At 38.3% G+C, this 19419-nt stretch overlaps 2 protein-coding genes across 3 annotated transcripts; both read left to right on the top strand.

The window, feature by feature from the left end:
* The first annotated feature begins 816 nt into the window (after nucleotides 1-816).
* LOC127453948 (ubiquitin carboxyl-terminal hydrolase 5-like) lies at nucleotides 817-12467 on the top strand. Of its 2 annotated transcripts, none has more exons than XM_051720780.1 (20): nucleotides 817-1131; nucleotides 1520-1648; nucleotides 2309-2375; nucleotides 2768-2895; nucleotides 3192-3337; nucleotides 3884-4068; nucleotides 4177-4271; nucleotides 4443-4636; nucleotides 4900-4971; nucleotides 5992-6082; nucleotides 6189-6314; nucleotides 6414-6567; nucleotides 6673-6847; nucleotides 9037-9125; nucleotides 9254-9382; nucleotides 9805-9948; nucleotides 10034-10176; nucleotides 10370-10520; nucleotides 11580-11664; nucleotides 11795-12467. In XM_051720780.1, exons 1-20 carry the CDS (start codon nucleotides 1024-1026, stop codon nucleotides 11886-11888), a joined length of 2505 nt encoding a protein of 834 aa, XP_051576740.1. In that variant the 5' UTR covers nucleotides 817-1023; the 3' UTR covers nucleotides 11889-12467. The 2 variants fall into 2 exon arrangements, with proteins under 2 accessions (XP_051576740.1, XP_051576739.1); XM_051720779.1 differs by having other exon boundaries at nucleotides 9254-9439.
* Nucleotides 12468-12611: 144 nt separating this feature from the next.
* Nucleotides 12612-19001, top strand: LOC127453962 (tyrosine-protein kinase-like otk). The gene is made up of 10 exons (XM_051720819.1): nucleotides 12612-13731; nucleotides 14655-14698; nucleotides 14877-15035; nucleotides 15187-15330; nucleotides 15422-15643; nucleotides 15799-16046; nucleotides 16169-16271; nucleotides 16376-16533; nucleotides 16605-16672; nucleotides 18611-19001. Exons 2-10 carry the CDS (start codon nucleotides 14668-14670, stop codon nucleotides 18705-18707), a joined length of 1230 nt encoding a protein of 409 aa, XP_051576779.1. The 5' UTR covers nucleotides 12612-13731; nucleotides 14655-14667; the 3' UTR covers nucleotides 18708-19001.
* The last annotated feature ends 418 nt before the right edge of the window (nucleotides 19002-19419 follow it).

The raw sequence follows: 19419 nt of genomic DNA, 5'->3' as shown, positions 1-19419 counted from the left end.
TTTAACGAACAGTTTGATTGACATATATGGTTCTTGATGCAAAGTTGTTCAGAATGAGGAGATCTATCATATGATATGAATAATGTGTGTCTGTGTGAAACATTTCCGATAATACAACCATTCACATGCATGTAAAACGCTATAGCATAAACATTCATAACTCTTATAGTGCCACCTATTGTCAAATCTTGACCAAATTTTGCATGCTTCTTCAAAATGTTATCTCCCACATGCGTACTAAATATGAAAATAGGACTTTTCGTGTTGGATTTAATAGTTTTTGCATAATCCAGGCCACACCCATATGTTTAAATTACCGTTATAGCCATGCCAAATGAAAAGTTCAACTTTTTTTGATAATTATTGATCTAGTTTGTACAAAGATTCTTCCTGACAGGTTTTGTTGATCTCACATAAAAAATAATAATAATAATAATTAAAAAACAATTAATTGGTGCATCCTTATAACCTGATGCAGTAACTTTAACTTTAGCTCGCAAATGCACTCCCAACCGCATGAGGCCAGTATTGTTATATACATAAGGCCAAAATTTCCGCTTTCTCATGTTGACGACTATCATGGCTTCCCAGATTACCGTAATACACCAAAATAAAGCACCATACAATATATCTTGTTATTATAACTTACTGTTATGCTGATGACGTGCTAGAGAAAACAATTAACTAACCCTTGATTAATATGCCGAATGTAAACATTTAATTCAGACTGGAAGGGCAGACGGCGCAATCCGCAACGTTTGGTTTGTAAAAGAGTAAATATTATTTGCGCGCATTCTCGGCATTTTACGGCGAAACACCTGCTGCTGTAATGTGCAGTTTGAGAGTGTGCAGCGTCCCTGGCCTCGAATGAAACACACTAGATCATTAGCAGCTTTTCATTGAAGGGAAACAGAGAGAAAGAAGGGGACTGTATTCCAGGAGCGGGTGATCACAGACAGGGCGCTACAAAACACAGGCGGGCAAGCGTGTGTTGGCCAGAAGGCAAATCGAGTTGAGCCAGAGATGACGGAGTTTAGCGAGATATTAATGTCGGTTTTGTCTACGATTCGGGTTCCGAGGCCCGGAGATCGTGTTCACAAAGACGAGTGCGCCTTCTCATTCTCCAGCCCGGTGAGTTCAGCAGCAGCAGCATGCGTCTGCACAGTCACCGCGCTCTAACTGTATGCCGGGATAATGCTAACTAGCGTTCATTCAGTGCACAAGTTTGCTCGTTTTCGCGTCAGTGTATTACGCCAGTCATCATCGCGGTTGACTGCACCTTATTGGTCACCATCCCAAATAAACCGTTCATTTCAAGTTATACTTTTAAATGACCCCTTAAATGTACTATTTTGGCTAGCCATGAGCTAGTTATTACGCTAACGTAAGCCAGGAGCTGGAAAGTTGTGTTATTTTCCTCTGCAATTGGAAGTCTCTCTGTTTCCATGCCATGCGCGTAAATGCTCGTGGCGCTGCTGACAACCCGTATTTTGTTAAAAGTTCTTTCCGCCTGTTTCAGGAGAGTGAGGGCGGTTTGTATGTCTGCATGAACAGCTTTCTCGGCTATGGAAGCAAGTATGTAGACCGACACCACGCCAAAACCGGTCAGAGAGCTTATCTGCACATCACACGGACCCGCAAGACACAGGTAAGCACACAGCAGTGCTGGGACAAGAGGAATCCCCATGCCATCATTGAAAAACACATGAATGATCATTCTGCGCAACCATGTATAACTGTATAGACTGACAGTTCACAAATCTTTAATTGCCGTCTAGTCTTATGTAAATTACAATAATTAATGATTAATTTCAATGTTTTCAAAGGTTAACATCTTTAGTTGTTATGAGACTCTTCATGAGGAATGTTACACTCACAGTAAATTGTCACCTGATGGTGAACTATACAAAAAAAAAAAAAAAATTTTTGCACTCAAGATATGTATTGCCATGTTGCCCCATGGCATGCCATATGTAGACTAAGGACAAACACACACTACATGACTTAAAGAATGGTTCACCCAAAAATGAAAATTCTCTCATCATTTACACACCTTTACTCACTCATGTCATCCCAGATGTGTATGACTTTCTTTCTTCTGCAGAACAAAAACAAAGATTTTTAAAAGAATATTTCAGCTCTGTAGGTCCTCACAATGCAAGTGAATGATGACCAAAATGTTAAAGCTCCAAAAAGCACTTAAAGGCAACATAAAAGTAATCCGTAAGACTCCAGTGGTTAAATCCATGTCTTCAGAAGTGATATGAAAGGTGTGGGTCATTTAAGTCATTTTCTGGCTTTTTCTCAGAAAGAGGATGATACCAATTCTGGATCTGGTGATCCTCCAAAAAAGAAGCTCACAAGATTGGCCATAGGTAAACCCCTACATTTCTTTGCCCTCAGTCCTTGCTTAATATTGTATTACTGTATATGATGGTTTCATCTTCATGGATTGTGTTTGCAGAATGTGCTTGAATTGACTTAACTTTGATCAGATACAGACAAATACTTCAAACTAAACACTCTTTTGTCTTCATGAAGATATTAATCTTTTGTATTTCATTGAGAGTAGGAGGTAGTCTGACATGCTTATGGTCAAGTTTTGTCACCCTCCGTACTTACAATTCACAATTAATAATTTGATGTAGTTCAGACACCATTTGTTTACTTTATGAAACATTAGAGGCTTTAAAGCTTTGCATTTGTTCTCATGCATTACAATTTCAGCCTTTTACCTTTCCCATTAACAAACTTCATCTTCTCCCAGGGATTGAGGGAGGATTTGACGTTGAGCAGGATCAGTATGAGGAGGAGGTCAAAGTGGTTCTCTTCCCAGACCGACAGGAAGTGACATCAGAGGATCTAGCTTCCATGCCAGATGTTGTTAGGGAGCGGGTGAGTTTCTTGTATTATATAGAATTTTCTTAATTATTTTACATTGTGTAAAGACTTGTGGCTGTTCTAAGAGTGATACCTATATGGTCAATAAATAAGGTTTTGACATGTTTTAACCAACTTGTCAAACTATAATGACACTGTAATAACCTGTTATTAAACTGTTTAGCCTACACCCTAATAACTTCCTTACTTTTTAGAAATTAAAAGAATACAGTCATAATTCAGTGTAGGCTAAAGTTTGTATGGAAGAGATGTTGATTCTCTGTTGTGTGTTGGTGCTGTTGCGTGTGCAGGTGTCTCTGTCGATGGCGGGGCTGCAGGCAGCAGACTCAGTGTCACATACCCTGCAGGTGCAGCAGTGGGACGGAGAGGTACGACAGGAGTCTAAACACGCAGCTGAACTCAAACAACTCAACAATGGACTCAAAATCCCTCCAAGGTACACACATTTGAATCTTTCTAGGGGGAAAAAATTTATAAAATGAGAGAAATTGGTGTCTTATATTCACAAATTTAAGTTTCAGGCTAATTTTCTTCTTTAACTTGTACTCTGTAATACTGATATAATAATGTTGAAAAACGTTTATAGTGTAAGTTTTTATATTGTATTTTTGCATACACTTGTGAATTAGCAGTGCTTGCATTTTAAAGGTGTTTATCTAAATACGCACAAAAATCTCAACATACATTAAGTAAAGCTTTACATAGTTTACCAACTATGAAGGATATTACATAATGATTCTAACATTTACTTTGTGATTTATTACGCAGTCTGTGTAAACATGGGCAAAAACGGGTGTTATTTCAACCTTATCCGTAATGTCTACTATGTGTTTTGTAGCATCTTGTAATAATGAGAATATGATCTTGGAATATCTCATATTTCAAAAGATTATTGTTAAAAATTTTTTTACCCTATTTAGTGTCTCCTCAACTGTTCAGTCATTTTTTTTATTTTTATTTATTTATTTTTTTCTTCTTTCAGTGGTTGGAGGTGTGAAGTCTGTGACCTACAGGAGAACCTGTGGATGAATCTTACAGATGGGAAGGTTCTGTGTGGGCGGAGATATTTCGATGGCACAGGGGGGAATAACCACGCCCTCCTGCACTACCAGCAGAGCGGATACCCATTGGCTGTCAAACTTGGCACAATAACACCAGATGGAGCAGGTATCTCCAACAGAATGTACTGGAATGTAGACATCTGAGTAAGTAATGTCAACTTTATCTTGAGGTATATTTTTTTATGATAACACTGTAATGTATATGTCTTTGCAGATGTCTATTCATATGATGAAGATGATATGGTATTAGATTCAAAGCTTCCAGAACATCTTGCTCACTTTGGCATTGATATGATGACTATGGAGAAGGTAAACTCTTTGAAATAAATTAAAGTCAGCCGTACTTTGTATGTACAGTAGCATGTTGTTTGTATTTATACATTCCTCACATTGTAAATATGGGAATAAGAAGATATGTGCAAGATAAGCTTGGAAACTCTGGAATGCTGTTCTTAAAGTTAGGCTTTTCCTCTCTTTTAGACTGAACGAACCATGACTGAGCTGGAGATTGCGGTGAACCAGCGTGTGGGAGAGTGGGAGGTGATTCAGGAGTCAGGAACTACTCTGAGGCCCCTTTGGGGCCCAGGGCTCACAGGGATGAAAAATCTTGGAAACAGCTGCTACCTCAACTCTGTCATGCAAGTGCTCTTCACCATCCCTGACTTCCAGACCAAGTCAGTTCTTCTTTGATTGTTTGTGAGAGCATGTGTGTATGTTTTAGTGTTTTTGTCATGTTGTGCGTATTTCAGCCAGTGTTATGTTTATTTCATGGTATGCCAGCCTCACCTGTGTCCTTATAGTTTGCCTGTTTGCAGTCTGTATGTGTATATTAGCTAATTATGCAATGAATTTTGTGTGTTTGTACATGATTTGGAGTTAAATAATATTGCTGAAAGAATGTTTTTAAATGCCTTTTGTCCTCTCAATGTCATCTCAGATACGTTTCCAAAATTGACAAGATCTTTGATGAGGCGCCCGCTGACCCCACCCAGGACTTCAAGACCCAAGTGTGAGTACCTGCACCACAAACTTTCAAATGCACACATACTTTAAAATATGAGTGTGTTCAGCTTTAGTCCTGTTGAAGACATTAGAGTAGCTCCAGTAAATCATGCTCCCAGCAGAGGCCGCTATACATCACCCACAGTAACAGGGCTCAGTTCTTCAATAGTCTTTTCTCTATATAGCCTGAAAGAAAGAGTAAAATAAACAAATGACTGTGTTGTTTTGTTAAAAAGAGCTTAAAGGATTAGTTCACCCAAAAATTAAAATTATCTCATCTTTACTCACTTTCATGCCATCCCTGATGTGTATGACTTTCTTCTGCTTAACGCAAAGATTTTAGAAGAATATCTCAGCTCTGTAGGTCCATACCATGCAAATGAATAGTGGCTAGAAATTTGAAGGTCCAAAAAGCATATAAAGGCACCATAAAAGTAATCCATACGACTCCAGTGATTAAATAAATTTCTTCTGAAGTGAAATAAGTGTGGTTGAGAAACAGATAAATTAAGTCCTTTTTACTATAAATCTCCACTTTCACATTCTTCTTTTGTTTTTGGCGATTTTCATTATCTGTGCATATCGCCATCTACTGGCCAGGGAGATAGTAAAAAGGACTAAAATATTGATCTGTTTCTCACCCACACTTATCATATTTCTTCTGAAGACATGGATTAAACCACTGGAGTTTTATGGATTACTTTTATGCTGCCTTTAGATGCTTTTTGGAGCGTCAAAGTTCTGGTCACCATTCACTTGCATTGTATGGACCTACAGAGCTGAGATATTATTCTAAACATTTCTACATTATATTGCATACTTCACATTCAATGTTAATCTTAGGTTAGATAATTGTTAATCTAACATATTTTATAGAACTAGTGACAAAAAAACATGGCATTTGTTTCTAATGCATATTGGATACGAATTCCAGTTGGTAAGTGTACCCCATTTGTAGAAAGTTGCTTTTATGATTTAATGAGGTAATCAAAGGTGTCTGTTCCCTCATTGAACTCTTCTCTATTAGTGCAAAGCTGGGTTATGGACTTCTGTCAGGAGAGTACTCCAAGCCTGCCCCAGACCTTGGAGATGACCCCAATGCCTCCACTGAACCCAGGGTACACTCACACCTTAATCCAGATTTTTTTCTCCAGCTAAAACCATCCATTAAGGTATTTTTCCTACAACATCTATTTAGTTGTATTATTATAATTTTTTGTAAAGGATGACCAGGTTGGTATAGCACCTCGCATGTTCAAAGCCCTGGTTGGACGAGGCCACCCTGAGTTCTCTACCAGTCGGCAACAGGATGCACAGGAGTTTCTTCTTCACTTTATAAATATGGTGGAGGTAATGTTGAATTCATTCTCTCATTGCCTCTGTTTTTGTCCACTTTTTTTGTGCATTTACACATTGTTGTGTTTCTTTTATTTCATCTATGTTTCTCAGAGGAACTGTCGGTCTGGCATGAATCCCACAGAAGCTTTCCGCTTCCTGGTGGAGGAGAAAATCGTATGCCAACAGTCACAAAAGGCCAAGTATACTCAACGAGTGGACTACATTGTCCAGCTGCCTGTTCCTATGGACCAGGCATCCAATATGGGTTAGACATTCATTGGAGCTTCTAGAAATACTTATCCATACTTTTTATCTAATTTTATTTTTATTTCTTTATTGTAACTCTTATTTGTCACTTCCTGTTTATCAGAGGAGCTACAGGAAGCTGAGCGTCGGCGTGAGGAGGCAGAGTCATCAGTAGCCCCTCCCCCCTCTGCGCCACGTGCTCAAATCCCATTTGCTGCCTGTTTGGCTGCTCTCAGCGAACCAGAAACGCTCACAGATTTCTGGAGCTCTGCGGTGCAGGCCAAAACCACTGCCACGAAGTAAGCATTATAATGTTCATTTCCCTTTTTAGTCCTCCAAAAATGTTATTGGCAGGATTATTTTAGTTTTTAATGTAATTTTCTTTTAATTTGACATCAATTTAGTTTCATTTTTGTATTTTTCATTAGTTTTTACTGAAATTTTTAGTGCTTTTTTTTAGTTTAAGTTTTTCAGTATTTAGCTTAAGTATTTTAGGGTTGTCTAAGTTAATGCATTAACTGATACCACTATTTTATGTTTCATTTCATTAAATGTTACATTTCTCAGGGCCGCCTTGAGTTATTGCTTTCGTGGTGCATTTCCATGTATATGAAGGCAGGTTGTAAAGATGTCACATTTTGTAATATACAGGTGCATCTCAATAAATTAGAATGTCGTGGAAAAGTTCATTTATTTCAGTAATTCAACTCAAATTGTGAAACTCGTGTATTAAATAAATTCAATGCACACAGACTGAAATAGTTTAAGTCTTTGGTTCTTTTAATTGTGATGATTTTGGCTCACATTTAACAAAAACCCACCAATTCACTCAACAAATTAGAATACATCATAAGACCAATAAAAAAAACATTTTTAGTGAATTGTTGGCCTTCTGGAAAGTATGTTCATTTACTGTATATGTACTCAATACTTGGTAGGGGCTCCTTTTGCTTTAATTACTGCCTCAATTCGGCGTGGCATGGAGGTGATCAGTTTGTGGCACTGCTGAGGTGGTATGGAAGCCCAGGTTTCTTTGACAGTGGCCTTCAGCTCATCTGCATTTTTTGGTCTCTTGTTTCTCATTTTCCTCTTGACAATACCCCATAGATTCTCTATGGGGTTCAGGTCTGGTGAGTTTGCTGGCCAGTCAAGCACACCAACACCATGGTCATTTAACCAACTTTTGGTGCTTTTGGCAGTGTGGGCAGGTGCCAAATCCTGCTGGAAAATGAAATCAGCATCTTTAAAAAGCTGGTCAGCAGAAGGAAGCATGAAGTGCTCCAAAATTTCTTGGTAAACGGGTGCAGTGACTTTAGTTTTCAAAAAACACAATGGACCAACACCAGCAGATGACATTGCACCCCAAATCATCACAGACTGTGGAAACTTAACACTGGACTTCAAACAACTTGGACTATGAGCTTCTCCACCCTTCCTCCAGACTCTAGGACCTTGGTTTCCAAATGAAATACAAAACTTGCTCTCATCTGAAGAGAGGACTTTGGACCACTGGGCAACAGTCCAGTTCTTCTCCTTAGCCCAGGTAAGACACCTCTGACGTTGTCTGTGGTTCAGGAGTGGCTTAACAAGAGGAATACGACAACTGTAGCCAAATTCCTTGACACGTCTGTGTGTGGTGGCTCTTGATGCCTTGACCCCAGCCTCAGTCCATTCCTTGTGAAGTTCACCCAAATTCTTGAATCGATTTTACTTGACAATCATAAGGCTGCGGTTCTCTCGGTTGGTTGTGCATCTTTTTCTTCCACACTTTTTCCTTCCACTCAACTTTCTGTTAACATGCTTGGATACAGCACTCTGTGAACAGCCAGCTTCTTTGGCAATGAATGTTGTGAAGGGTGTCAATGATTGTCTTCTGGACAACTGTCAGATCAGCAGTCTTCCCCATGATTGTGTAGCCTAGTGAACCAAACTGAGAGACCATTTTGAAGGCTCAGGAAACCTTTGCAGGTGTTTTGAGTTGATTAGCTGATTGGCATGTCACCATATTCTGATTTGTTGAGATAGTGAATTGGTGGGTTTTTGTTAAATGTGAGCCAAAATCATCACAATTAAAAGAACCAAAGACTTAAACTACTTCAGTCTGTGTGCATTGAATTTATTTAATACACGAGTTTCACAATTTGAGTTGAATTACTGAAATAAATGAACTTTTCCACGACATTCTAATTTATTGAGATGCACCTGTACTATGTCAAAAGTAAATGTAAAATTTTTAGTTTATTTAAGTGGAGACATGAACATTTATTTTCTTAGTTACAGTTTTTCCCCATTTTATTTTTAATTTTATTTAACTTAATATTTTCATTACGTTTTCATTTTAGGTTTTTGTTTTCTGTTTTTTCTTTATGTAATGGTCATGGAACCCTTGATTTTCCTTTAGAGGCATAGAAATTGTACAATAGCTTTTATTATTACTGGGGAGTGTTTCTGTGTAATGTTTTTTTATCTTATTGTCTCTTCATCTCAGGACCACACGCTTTGCTTCATTTCCTGACCATCTTGTCATCCAAATCAAGAAATTCACCTTTGGCTTGGACTGGGTCCCTAAAAAGCTGGGTAAACAAAATTTTAATCTGCTATGTTTGATATTTATGTCAATAGATTATTTCAAAATTCATTTTAAAAATGAATGCACTCAAATAGCTTGTTTTATTGATCATTGAAAATACTTGATGCATTTTTAGATGTGAGCATTGACGTTCCTGACACACTGGATCTGAGCGCGCTCAGGGCCATGGGACAGCAGCCAGGGGAGGAGCTTCTACCAGAAGTGGCCCCACCTCCTCTTATGACCCCTGACGTGGAGGTTAAAGGTATCCTGGGTTCCCACGGCAACGAGGAGGACGACTCTCTCTACTCCCCACTGCTGTGTCAGTCTGTCTTTTCTCTTTCCTACTACATTGGTCTTTTCATCTGTCTGTAACTTGAGCCTTTCTTTCATCCTTTCTTTTTCCTTTGCTTTCCTCTGCCTTGATGACCTTGTCTGCTTTTACTTTCCATCACATGCATACTTAAGAGTTCAAATTAAGCTGTACTTTGTCTTTTTTACATGAAGCTCAACCACAGTTAGTTTCAATATTCATTTTTCAATTGAATTTCTTATTTAGAAAACATTGGATCTACAATTTTCCCATTAATTGTTTCATTTTGGGTTGTGTCTAGTCTATATATATTATTTTCGAAATTTTATATCAAGACACATCTATAGATATCTCTCTGTCTGTATATCTCTCAGCTCCGGTGTTGGATGACTCCACAGTGTCTCAACTGTGTGAGATGGGTTTCCCTCTGGAGGCCTGTCGTAAGGCTGTGTATTACACGGGCAACACTGGCATTGATGCTGCCATGAACTGGGTGATGGGACACATGGATGACCCTGGTAAATACATGCACCAAAGAGCAATGCTCTTATATAGTAGTATGCAGATTTTCACTAACCTTTCTCTGTGTGTGATTGGCTGCAGATTTCTCTGCACCTTTAGTGTTGCCTGGCTCTAGTTCCGCCCCTGGCACCACACCTACAGAAAGCATACCTGAGGAACACCTAGCAACCATTGTTTCTATGGGATTCAGTCGAGACCAGGCGACTCGCGCTCTCAGAGCTACGGTGAGAGACATCAGCTCTCTTTATGAATCATAACTATGCAAAACTTTCATGCACAGATCTGATTTTCAGCCCTGCACACTGTGTTATGGATGATTATTAAACCATAAACTCCATAATGTGAAACTTTCAGATCCTGTTTTTACTTTCTCTATTTTAATATGTTTATGTTTATTGTCAAATTCTCTTTTGGTAGAATAATGTTCTAGAGCGTGCTGTGGACTGGATCTTTTCACATCTGGATGATCTGGAGTCCATGGATGTGTCTGAAGGTGGCCGCTCCGAGGGAGGAAGTGAGGCCAGTCGGGAACCTCCTCCAGGACCACGTGTCCGTGATGGACCAGGAAGTAAGTGTGTTTCAGCGTTCCTGAGGATCCTTAAAGTCTTGAATTCAGTTTGCCAAAATTTAAGGTCATAAAAAGTCTTAAACATCTTAAATGATTCAACAAAAGTCTTAATTTTTATTTAAAGAGGTCTAAAATTTGGGGGCGGAAAGACAGGAATCGTGATATGACCTAATGTGATAAACTTAAAAAGAATACGATTTAATTAAATGCATGCGCTGCATTCTTCAAAGTGAAAACGTGGCACTGTTGTATTTTCTCCAAGCACTCGGGGGGCTTGTGAGTGTTTTCAGCTGTTGCAGAGCAGTTCAATTTATGACAAGCTATCACTAATGATCAACTGTTGATAATGACGATATATTGTTGATGAAATATGAAAATGTTTTACTTTTAATTGTTTACATTGTAGATTATTGTAGGAGTGCACATTTTATTTCCCTTATTTGTTTGAATGAACAGCAGGAAGCAGTGAAGCGCAAACATTTCAAAATAAGAGTCCCTGGTGTATTTCAAAGTTAAAGTGTCTTTAAAGTTAAAAGTTTCACTCTATGAATCGAATCCCCCCCATAAAGTGCATCTGGAATTTAATTACATTTGGACTCTTGTAGCCTCTGTCTGGCCCTCCCCATAACATGAAGAAAAGACTAAGAACATTTAATATAGGCTACCAATAAAACAATTATCGAAACAGTCCAATATCGGTCAACCTCTAATTTGTATCTATTTATATAATGGTACATAAACCAATTTTAATGTGATATATATGTGGAAAACATGTCTTGAGTATTTTGAGCTTGCATATATCCTACCCTGTTTTACTGATAAGCAATGTTAAGGCCATGTTGAATATGTGCCCCTGCCTGTTTAAGTAAGAGTCTGTGATACATGATTTATTTTGAGATTGTGTGGGGTTTTTTGGTATGGGGATACGGTATTAATTGTATTCATTCAGGTCTTGGAAAAAGTCTTACATTTGATTTTAAAAACTCTGCAGCAACCCTGCATTAAACAGTGATTCTTTGCTTTATGCTTCTAATGATTTTTCTTTTATTTGTCCTAAAGAGTATGAGCTTTTCGCGTTCATCAGTCACATGGGAACAAGCACAATGTGTGGCCATTATGTTTGCCACATCAAGAAGGACCAACAGTGAGTAAAGTCTTCTCTCTCTCTTTCTGTATTCATATGCCGCTCCTAAACAGTAATATCACTGTGCTCTCATTTCCTTCTCAGTCTTGCTGTATCTCAATATCTCTGTCTCTTTCTGTGTTTCTTACAGGTGGGTAATCTTTAACGATCAGAAAGTCTGTGCCTCTGAGAAACCCCCCAAGGACCTGGGCTACCTGTACTTTTACAGGAGAGTGGTGGAATAGAGAAAATTAGTGTAGCATCTATCTCTCACATACACACAATTGAGCTACAGGAAAAGTAGGACCAGACACCTCCTTCTGATAAGCCATTTTAAGTCAAAGCACTTCTCCCTCAAATATAATGACCACCGATGAGATGACAGGAAGCCAGAAGAAAAAATGGAGAGGAAAAAAATAACGTAGGATGTGCGAATTAGAGTGTTCTTACTCTAAACACTTCTGTTGTACAATGCCTTACCACACACAAACACACACACTAGTCTCCTTCGTGCCTCCCCCTGATTGGATAGTGGCTATTGTGACATCATTGCTTCTAGAGCACCTTCCTAAACTCCACCTTCCTTCCCTTTGTGTTCCATAATGTTTCTGCAAATATTTGACAAGTAAATATCACTAAATCACAAAACAAAAAATAATAAATAAATAAAATTATAGATTGGATTTTTAAATTTAAAAAAATGAATGCAAAAGTTATTGTGCGGTTTCTTTTTTTCCTTATTTTGTTCTGTTTTTTTTGTGGGGAGGAAAGTTTTCCTTTTGTTCTTTTCGCTTCCAAATATTAAAAAAGTGTCTCTTTGCTTCTTTTGACTCAGTGTATTATTACTTTGAGAGTGGATTATGGATTTTTCTGCAAAATACAACGTCAGCAATAAACTTTTCACATGAAATAGGCTAGCCTGGCTCTAATATACAGTATATGCACGTTTACTGGTAGGATAGTGGGATTATTCTATTGTAAATGTAGAAGCAAGACACTCTGGGATGTGAGTTGACAACCAATGACAGATCATATTTGGTTAATAATTGTATCTTAGAGATTTTACTAGTCTAACAACACTCATATATTTCAGAGGTACACCGATTAGCCAAACATTATGACCACTCACAAGTGAAGCGAATAATGTTGATCATCTCCTAACAAGGCCACATATCAAGGTCTGGGTAGATTTAGATGGTAAGCGAACAATCAGTTCTTGTAGTCAACAGGTTAAAAGCATGAGAAATGGGCAGGAGTAAAGACCTGAGCGACTTTGACAAGGACCAAATTGTTATGGCCAGACGACTGGGTCAGAGCATATCTGAAACGGCAAGGCTTGTGGGGTGCTCCCAGTCAGCAGTGGTGAGTACCTACCGACAGTTGTCCGAGGAGGGGCAAACCACAATCCGGAGACAGGGTGTTGGGCGCCCAATGCTCATTGATGCGCCAGGGCAACAAGGGCTATCCCATCTGGTCCGTACCGACAGAAGGTCTACTGTGGCACAAGTCACAGAAAAATGATGGTAATGATGGTTACGGGAGGAATGTGTCATAACACGGTGCATCGCATCCTACTGCCTATGGGGCTTTGTAGCCGCAGACCGGTCAGAGTGCACATGATGACCCCTGTTCACCGTCGAAAGCGCCTAAAATGAGCACACGAGCATTGGAACTGGACCTTGGAGCAGTAGAAGAAGGTCGCCTGGTCTGATGAGTCCAGTTTTCTTTTACATCTCGGGCCCAACCATTGATGCGGACGTCAATTTGACACGTGCCACCTACAGGGGTCTTGTAGTGTCTATTCCTCGACTGTTTTGGCTGCATGCGTAGGACAAACAGCATATTAGGCAGGTGGTCATAATGTTTTGGCTCATCAGTGTATGTAACTGCAGTTTTCTGCCCTACATTGGTTAGTGCTTTTCAAACAGCATTTTTTCCCCCCTCTTTCTTCCGCTCTCCTACCTCATTTCAGTTTCTTGTGCTGGTTCAGCTTTGCGTTTTGGCATTTTTCTCACACACACAAGTTTTTGTAGAGTTTAGCAGCCGGACTAAAACTGCTAAACGTTTTCAACAAAACGGCATCCAAACGTGAGTATAAACACCAGAGCTTTCTGTAAGACCTTTCGACTTAAGAAAATGCAATGCCTAACAAAGATAAACCAATGACTTATTTAATGCAAGCAGAAAAAAGCAGTAATGGGGGGAAAAAAAAAAAGGGTAAAAACGATTAATTATGGATTGTTGCTTGTGGTAAAATTAACATGTATTTTCAACAACCAATTCTCAGTCATGCTCAATTGTGAAGTCGTGATACCTTTTTATCAACTTAAGTAAAATTTAATATTGTTTTTTTTTAATAGATATCATAAATATGTGGACATACACTGGGTAAAAATAATAATAGCAAAATTCTTTAGGAATCTAAAGTTTTAAATGACATATGCACAGTTTGTTTTTATTTTTATAAGAACACGATTTTACTGGATGTTAAAATTTACTTCCAAAGATGACGATTGGGCAGATAAAATTGAGAAGTAAATGTTCAGTAAGATGATAAACACTTGAAAAGAAACTTGCATATTAACATACATTAGGTAATTAAAGCTGAAGATTATAAAATCTATTTTATTTATTGCTTGCTCTTTTTAAAGTCTGCATGAAATTTGGAGGCATCAAATATTTTGTTTAGCCTAAAGAGAAAGAAATTGCATTTGTTATCTCAATTTATTTAAATCAATTAATTATTAATCAGTTAAAATTATGAATATAATTAAGTGTTAAACAATTAAATGTAAATTAAGTGTTTACTGGAAAATAAGATCATGAAAGAACATGCAAAAAGGAATACAAAATGAACTTGCTTTTGTGGCCCATGCCACATGGATGTTTTGCAGTTTTGTTTTTAGTTGGAAAGTCTAATATAAAAAAATTGTTTATCAACCATTGAAAATCATAGCTCTGTGGTATTGATTTTAATATTTGGATTATTTTTTTTCACATTTATTTTTTAGAAATAGGAACAGCATGTCTTCATTCAAGATCTTTTTTCTCTTTGGTGAGCATAAATAAACTCAGTGCAAAATATAAATCAATATATACTATACCTATAATTTTAAACTGTTTATAATTACTCCTAGTTAACACTCTCTGTCATTTGTACTAAATGAAACTGATATTACATCCTCTTTATCTCTCTCGTCTCCTCTTTAACTCTCCATCCTTCTCTCTGTCAGTCCTGTGTATTTTCTCTGGAGAATGTGATGTGTTATATCGGCAAGCTGGGGATGAAATTTCCCTGCAGTGTGATTCACCTTCCCATGGTGATATAGATTGGGAATTTAACAGTATTTTACTCATTACCTTTGTTGCCAAAAGAGGAACTCAACGGAAGGGTATCAGATTTTCTTTCCTCTACATACACTTTGACATTTGATTAATCATCATTAACAACCAACAACCTATGATTATTTTATTCACATAGAAATATAACATGATGCAGTTGTGTGAGTAGTCGCACTATAACTTGTGACTTTATTTGTTGAGGTACTTCCAACGAAGTTGCCCATATTCATTCTAAAGCAAATGCAAATGGAGGCACATTGAAGATACCCAGACTGGAGACACGTGACTCGGGAGTCTACTCATGCAGGCAGTCAGGGAAACAATACACTGTGCGTGTTGGATCAGGTGAGAGAGGACAGCAATGGAGAAAAGTATATTTAAATTATATAATTTACCTTATTTTACATACTGTATTTACCCCCTTTTTTTTTCTCAGTCTTTGCTAAACCAGCCATAACGCGTCTTGGGACTGAAGCAGAGCTGCACTGTTCCATTACAGGAGAACCACAAACCAAAGTACAGTGGCTGAGCCCCAATGGGCTGCCATACAGTAAAATAAACCAAGTAATTTCCTTGAAGCCTGTGACCTCAGAATATGATGGCCATTGGACATGTCAGATCAAGGACTTGAAAATGAATGTCAGATTGACAGTTGTCGGTTGGTGTCCCTCTTAGCTTTTGTTGTTAAACTACATTTATAAAAGTGTTTTTTTTTTTTTTTGGTCTGATTTTTTAGTAATGTTGGATATTGTAGCTAAATGGTAAATTGCACATTTCGTGCTGTGAATGACACTTGTGTGTGGTCTCTAACAGATCTCCAGACCAACGATGTTGAAGTTCCTGAAGGGGGCGACATAGTGCTGCCCTGTTCTCTCTCTAATAGTGCATTTAACCCACGTGTAGTGGGTGGGAAATGGCAGGCTGACCATCTCCCCTCAGTCTCTTTCCCAACCCTAGAAAACACTTATGACAAAGGCTTACACTGGAAGGGCCAGAATTCATCAAAAGTCAAATTTACAAGTGGAAAACTCGGCACCAACTTTGATATCCACCTGATTAAAGTGAATGCCCTATATGCTCATCTGTGTTAATGTTTGTTTATTTTATTGGCATTAACAATATTTGTTTTCATTTCATGTTTTAAGTCATTTATCCTCTTATTCGCTCTCTCTGCCATACTCAGGTGCAGCGTAGTTACGCAGGTGAATATGTGTGTACAGTGGAGTTTGAGGATGGAACGAATCTAACTGCCGTAGCAACGTTAAAGTTTGTAGCTGGTCCTTCAGGTGCAACAAAACACGACACAACTGCACAACTTTACAAACTCATCTAATCTCATTCCAGATTCACAGATTTCCAGTTCTGTCTGTTTGTAATGATTATTAAATAGGAGGTGGACAGATCGTCACCAAAGTGAAGGGACCTTGGACCAAGGATGTGTTGGGTGTACAGTTGTGGGTCTGGATTGCTGTAGGAGTAAGTTCTGTGGTTCTGATTGGACTTATTATCTTGACTGCTCTTGTTCAACGGAGGAACAAACAAATGAAGGTGAGAGAAAGAAAGATAGAAGGATAGAAAGAAGGAAGAGGCTCATTTAATGGTTTCTTCCTTTTCTGTAGAGGAGGGTGAGAAAGCTGAGATCCATGCGGCAACCTCTTACAGCTAAAGACTACTGCCAGTGCAACAGGTACCTCCTCATACAATGATACTTGGTTTGGTCACAGTAACTTTTCTGTGCAAATTTGTGCCATCGCAAGTTATTTCATTGCAACTTCATTGAACTAGATTACAAAAAAATCAAACCAATTGGCACCTGTAAACAAATATTGCTAGATCTTTTCCCAGAGGAAACTTTGCTTTTCTCAGTCATTTTTGCATTAAACCAGCTAGTGCCAAGGTCATTTGTAGTGGATGTATAAGGAGGCAGATCTCAAGTTCAAACTGGTGTCCTAGCAGTGTAACAGGCAGTAGCGTTTCTAGCTTGCATGGCGCCCTGGAAACCCACTTCAACACACCCCCAAAGTTGTTGACCGGGGGGGGGGGTCTGTGTGGTTGCCTCGTCGTACGAATTCATATGAGTGCAGTCGTATATCATACCAATTAGCCAAATTTAGAAAAGTCTTAGGAATCCTTATGATTTCACCATGAGAGTATGTTGCAGTAAATGAGTGCATTACGATTTGCACAACTTTACAGCTATAATTACACATTTAACAGAAAAATTAATGTGTTTTTATAAAATTCTAAGCTTCACATTTCTGCCTTTAAAACCCCTCCAAAAATTGGCCCCAATAACTTCTGTTGTAAGTGCCTCACTGTAGCCTCTTTATTTATTTATTTTTGGCCTGCCAGGGCTAATAGCCTTGGACCTTGAGACCCGAGAACAAAATCAATCTGCATTCTCACCATTGGGCCAATTGCCCTGCAGCATTGCCTTAAAACCCACCTTTAATACGGTGCCCTGGTGCCAATGTCACACACTGCCCATTTCATAAGCAATAGGGAAACTCAAGCTGATATGTTATCTAGACTATCGAGTTTATATCATTTGCAAACATTAGCAAGCTATATAAGTTAGCGTTGACAACTCACCTGACTGTAACTGCCATGGTGTCCCAAGTGGTTTCTCCACTAACAGCGGGACGATGTCCCGGCACACTGTCCATGATCTCGAACCATGAAAGTTCTTTTTTTGGGTGCCGCTTTGTCTATTGTGCGTTTTAACAGATTTGTACTGGTGTCTGCAATTTTTACATTTTTCATGAACCTGTGCCGTTGTGCGCTGGATACACAACCTGGCAAGTTGGCCTTGTTTGGCCCATGGGTAATCGGCGGGCCAAACTGGCCCTGGCATGCACTAGCACGCCCTCATTCGGCCCAGTAGTGGAAACGTGGCTAGTAATGCACTTACAATGGAAGTGAAGGGGGCCAATTTTTGATGGGTTTAAAGGCAGAAATGTGAAGTTTATAATTTTATAAAATCACTTCATTTAATTCTTCCATTAAAATGTGTGTATTTCAGCTGTAAAGTTGTTTAAATTGTCATTTTAGGGTTTAAGAGTTTGTTCACAATACATCGTCATGGCAACAAAGTTGTAAAATTGGCTATAAATTTACCTAAAATATCAGTGATTATCACACTAAAATCATGTTGACATACTTAAGTCTTGTGGCTGTACGTTTGAAACAGTGAGTATTTTAATGTTTACAGATTGGCCCCATTCTCTTCCATTGTAAGTGCCTCGCTGGAACACAGATTTTTGCTTTTTTTTAAAGAAAAGGAGGGGCAAGTTGAAAGAAATTTTTATGGAAATCAATATTGTGCCACAAATACTGTTGATTGAGCTTAACTTGTACTGAACCCGGAATATTCCTTTTAATAGTTCTAATGTTGTCATTTTTCATTTTATTCTAATAGATAAGTATCACCTTAATTACATCACTTCATATTTACTGTTGGGGTCAAAAAGAGATGTTTTGTTTACACAATCTATATTTCTCAAATAAACAACCAATTAATTTTGAAATATTTTCTGGGGCACAACAACAATTGTCCATTTTAAGACACCGCATTAGAGCCTTCTCACAGTTATAGATGTCTTACACCATGTTTTTTTTTTTAAAGATCTGAGAGAAACATGGAGTTGGGAAAGGTAATGAGGCCTGTTCCAGTCCCCAGACAACAACGTAATGCATACAACAGTCCAAAACCATATAACTGATGTGTACTGGAGAATGGAAAACTGCAGTCACTGAGAGACAAATCATGTGGCATGCTGGGCCAGTGCTTTTCAATATGCATATTGCTTACAAATGAGACATGCACTTGTAATATTTGCTGTAAAACATTAGCACAGTCCTAAGACTGAATGGTGTTGCACATTTGATTGTTGCCCTTTCAACATTTAGCTAAATATGTAATGTAAATGTTTTCACAGCCAAATTGTTGAATGACCACAATGTTGAATATTTCAGCTTTTGTTTCATCAATAAAACTTTACATAATACTCTTTTAACATGCATGTGTGTGTGTACATGGGCGTGACTCTATTTCTCCACATTTGCATTATAGATTTATTGAGCTGAATTTGCCTTCTCCTTAACTGGTGCAGCTGGGATTGTTTGAGTTCACAGGTGCATATATACTTTTATACATACACATCTGTTCACAGACGTCAAACAGAACAAATTGCTTTCTAAAAAATGACTATAAAAATTGTCTGTATCTTGGTGTGACACAAGCATTACTACATGTAGCAATTAAAAGGATATTTGTTACATCACCTGCTCGATTTTTAGTCACCTTGTCCCAGAGACACATTTAGAGTTTGATACACTAAAGAAAAGCAATGTGAGCGCATGCATGGCACAGTGCTGTGATTGAATGGTAGCGTTCCTTCTCATGAATAATAAGAAAAAAAGCTAAGAATCTTG

The sequence above is a fragment of the Myxocyprinus asiaticus genome, chromosome 16, assembly GCF_019703515.2.
Source record: "Myxocyprinus asiaticus isolate MX2 ecotype Aquarium Trade chromosome 16, UBuf_Myxa_2, whole genome shotgun sequence".
Taxonomy (NCBI): Eukaryota; Metazoa; Chordata; class Actinopteri; order Cypriniformes; family Catostomidae; genus Myxocyprinus; species Myxocyprinus asiaticus.
This window is presented reverse-complemented; position numbering and strand designations above follow the sequence as displayed.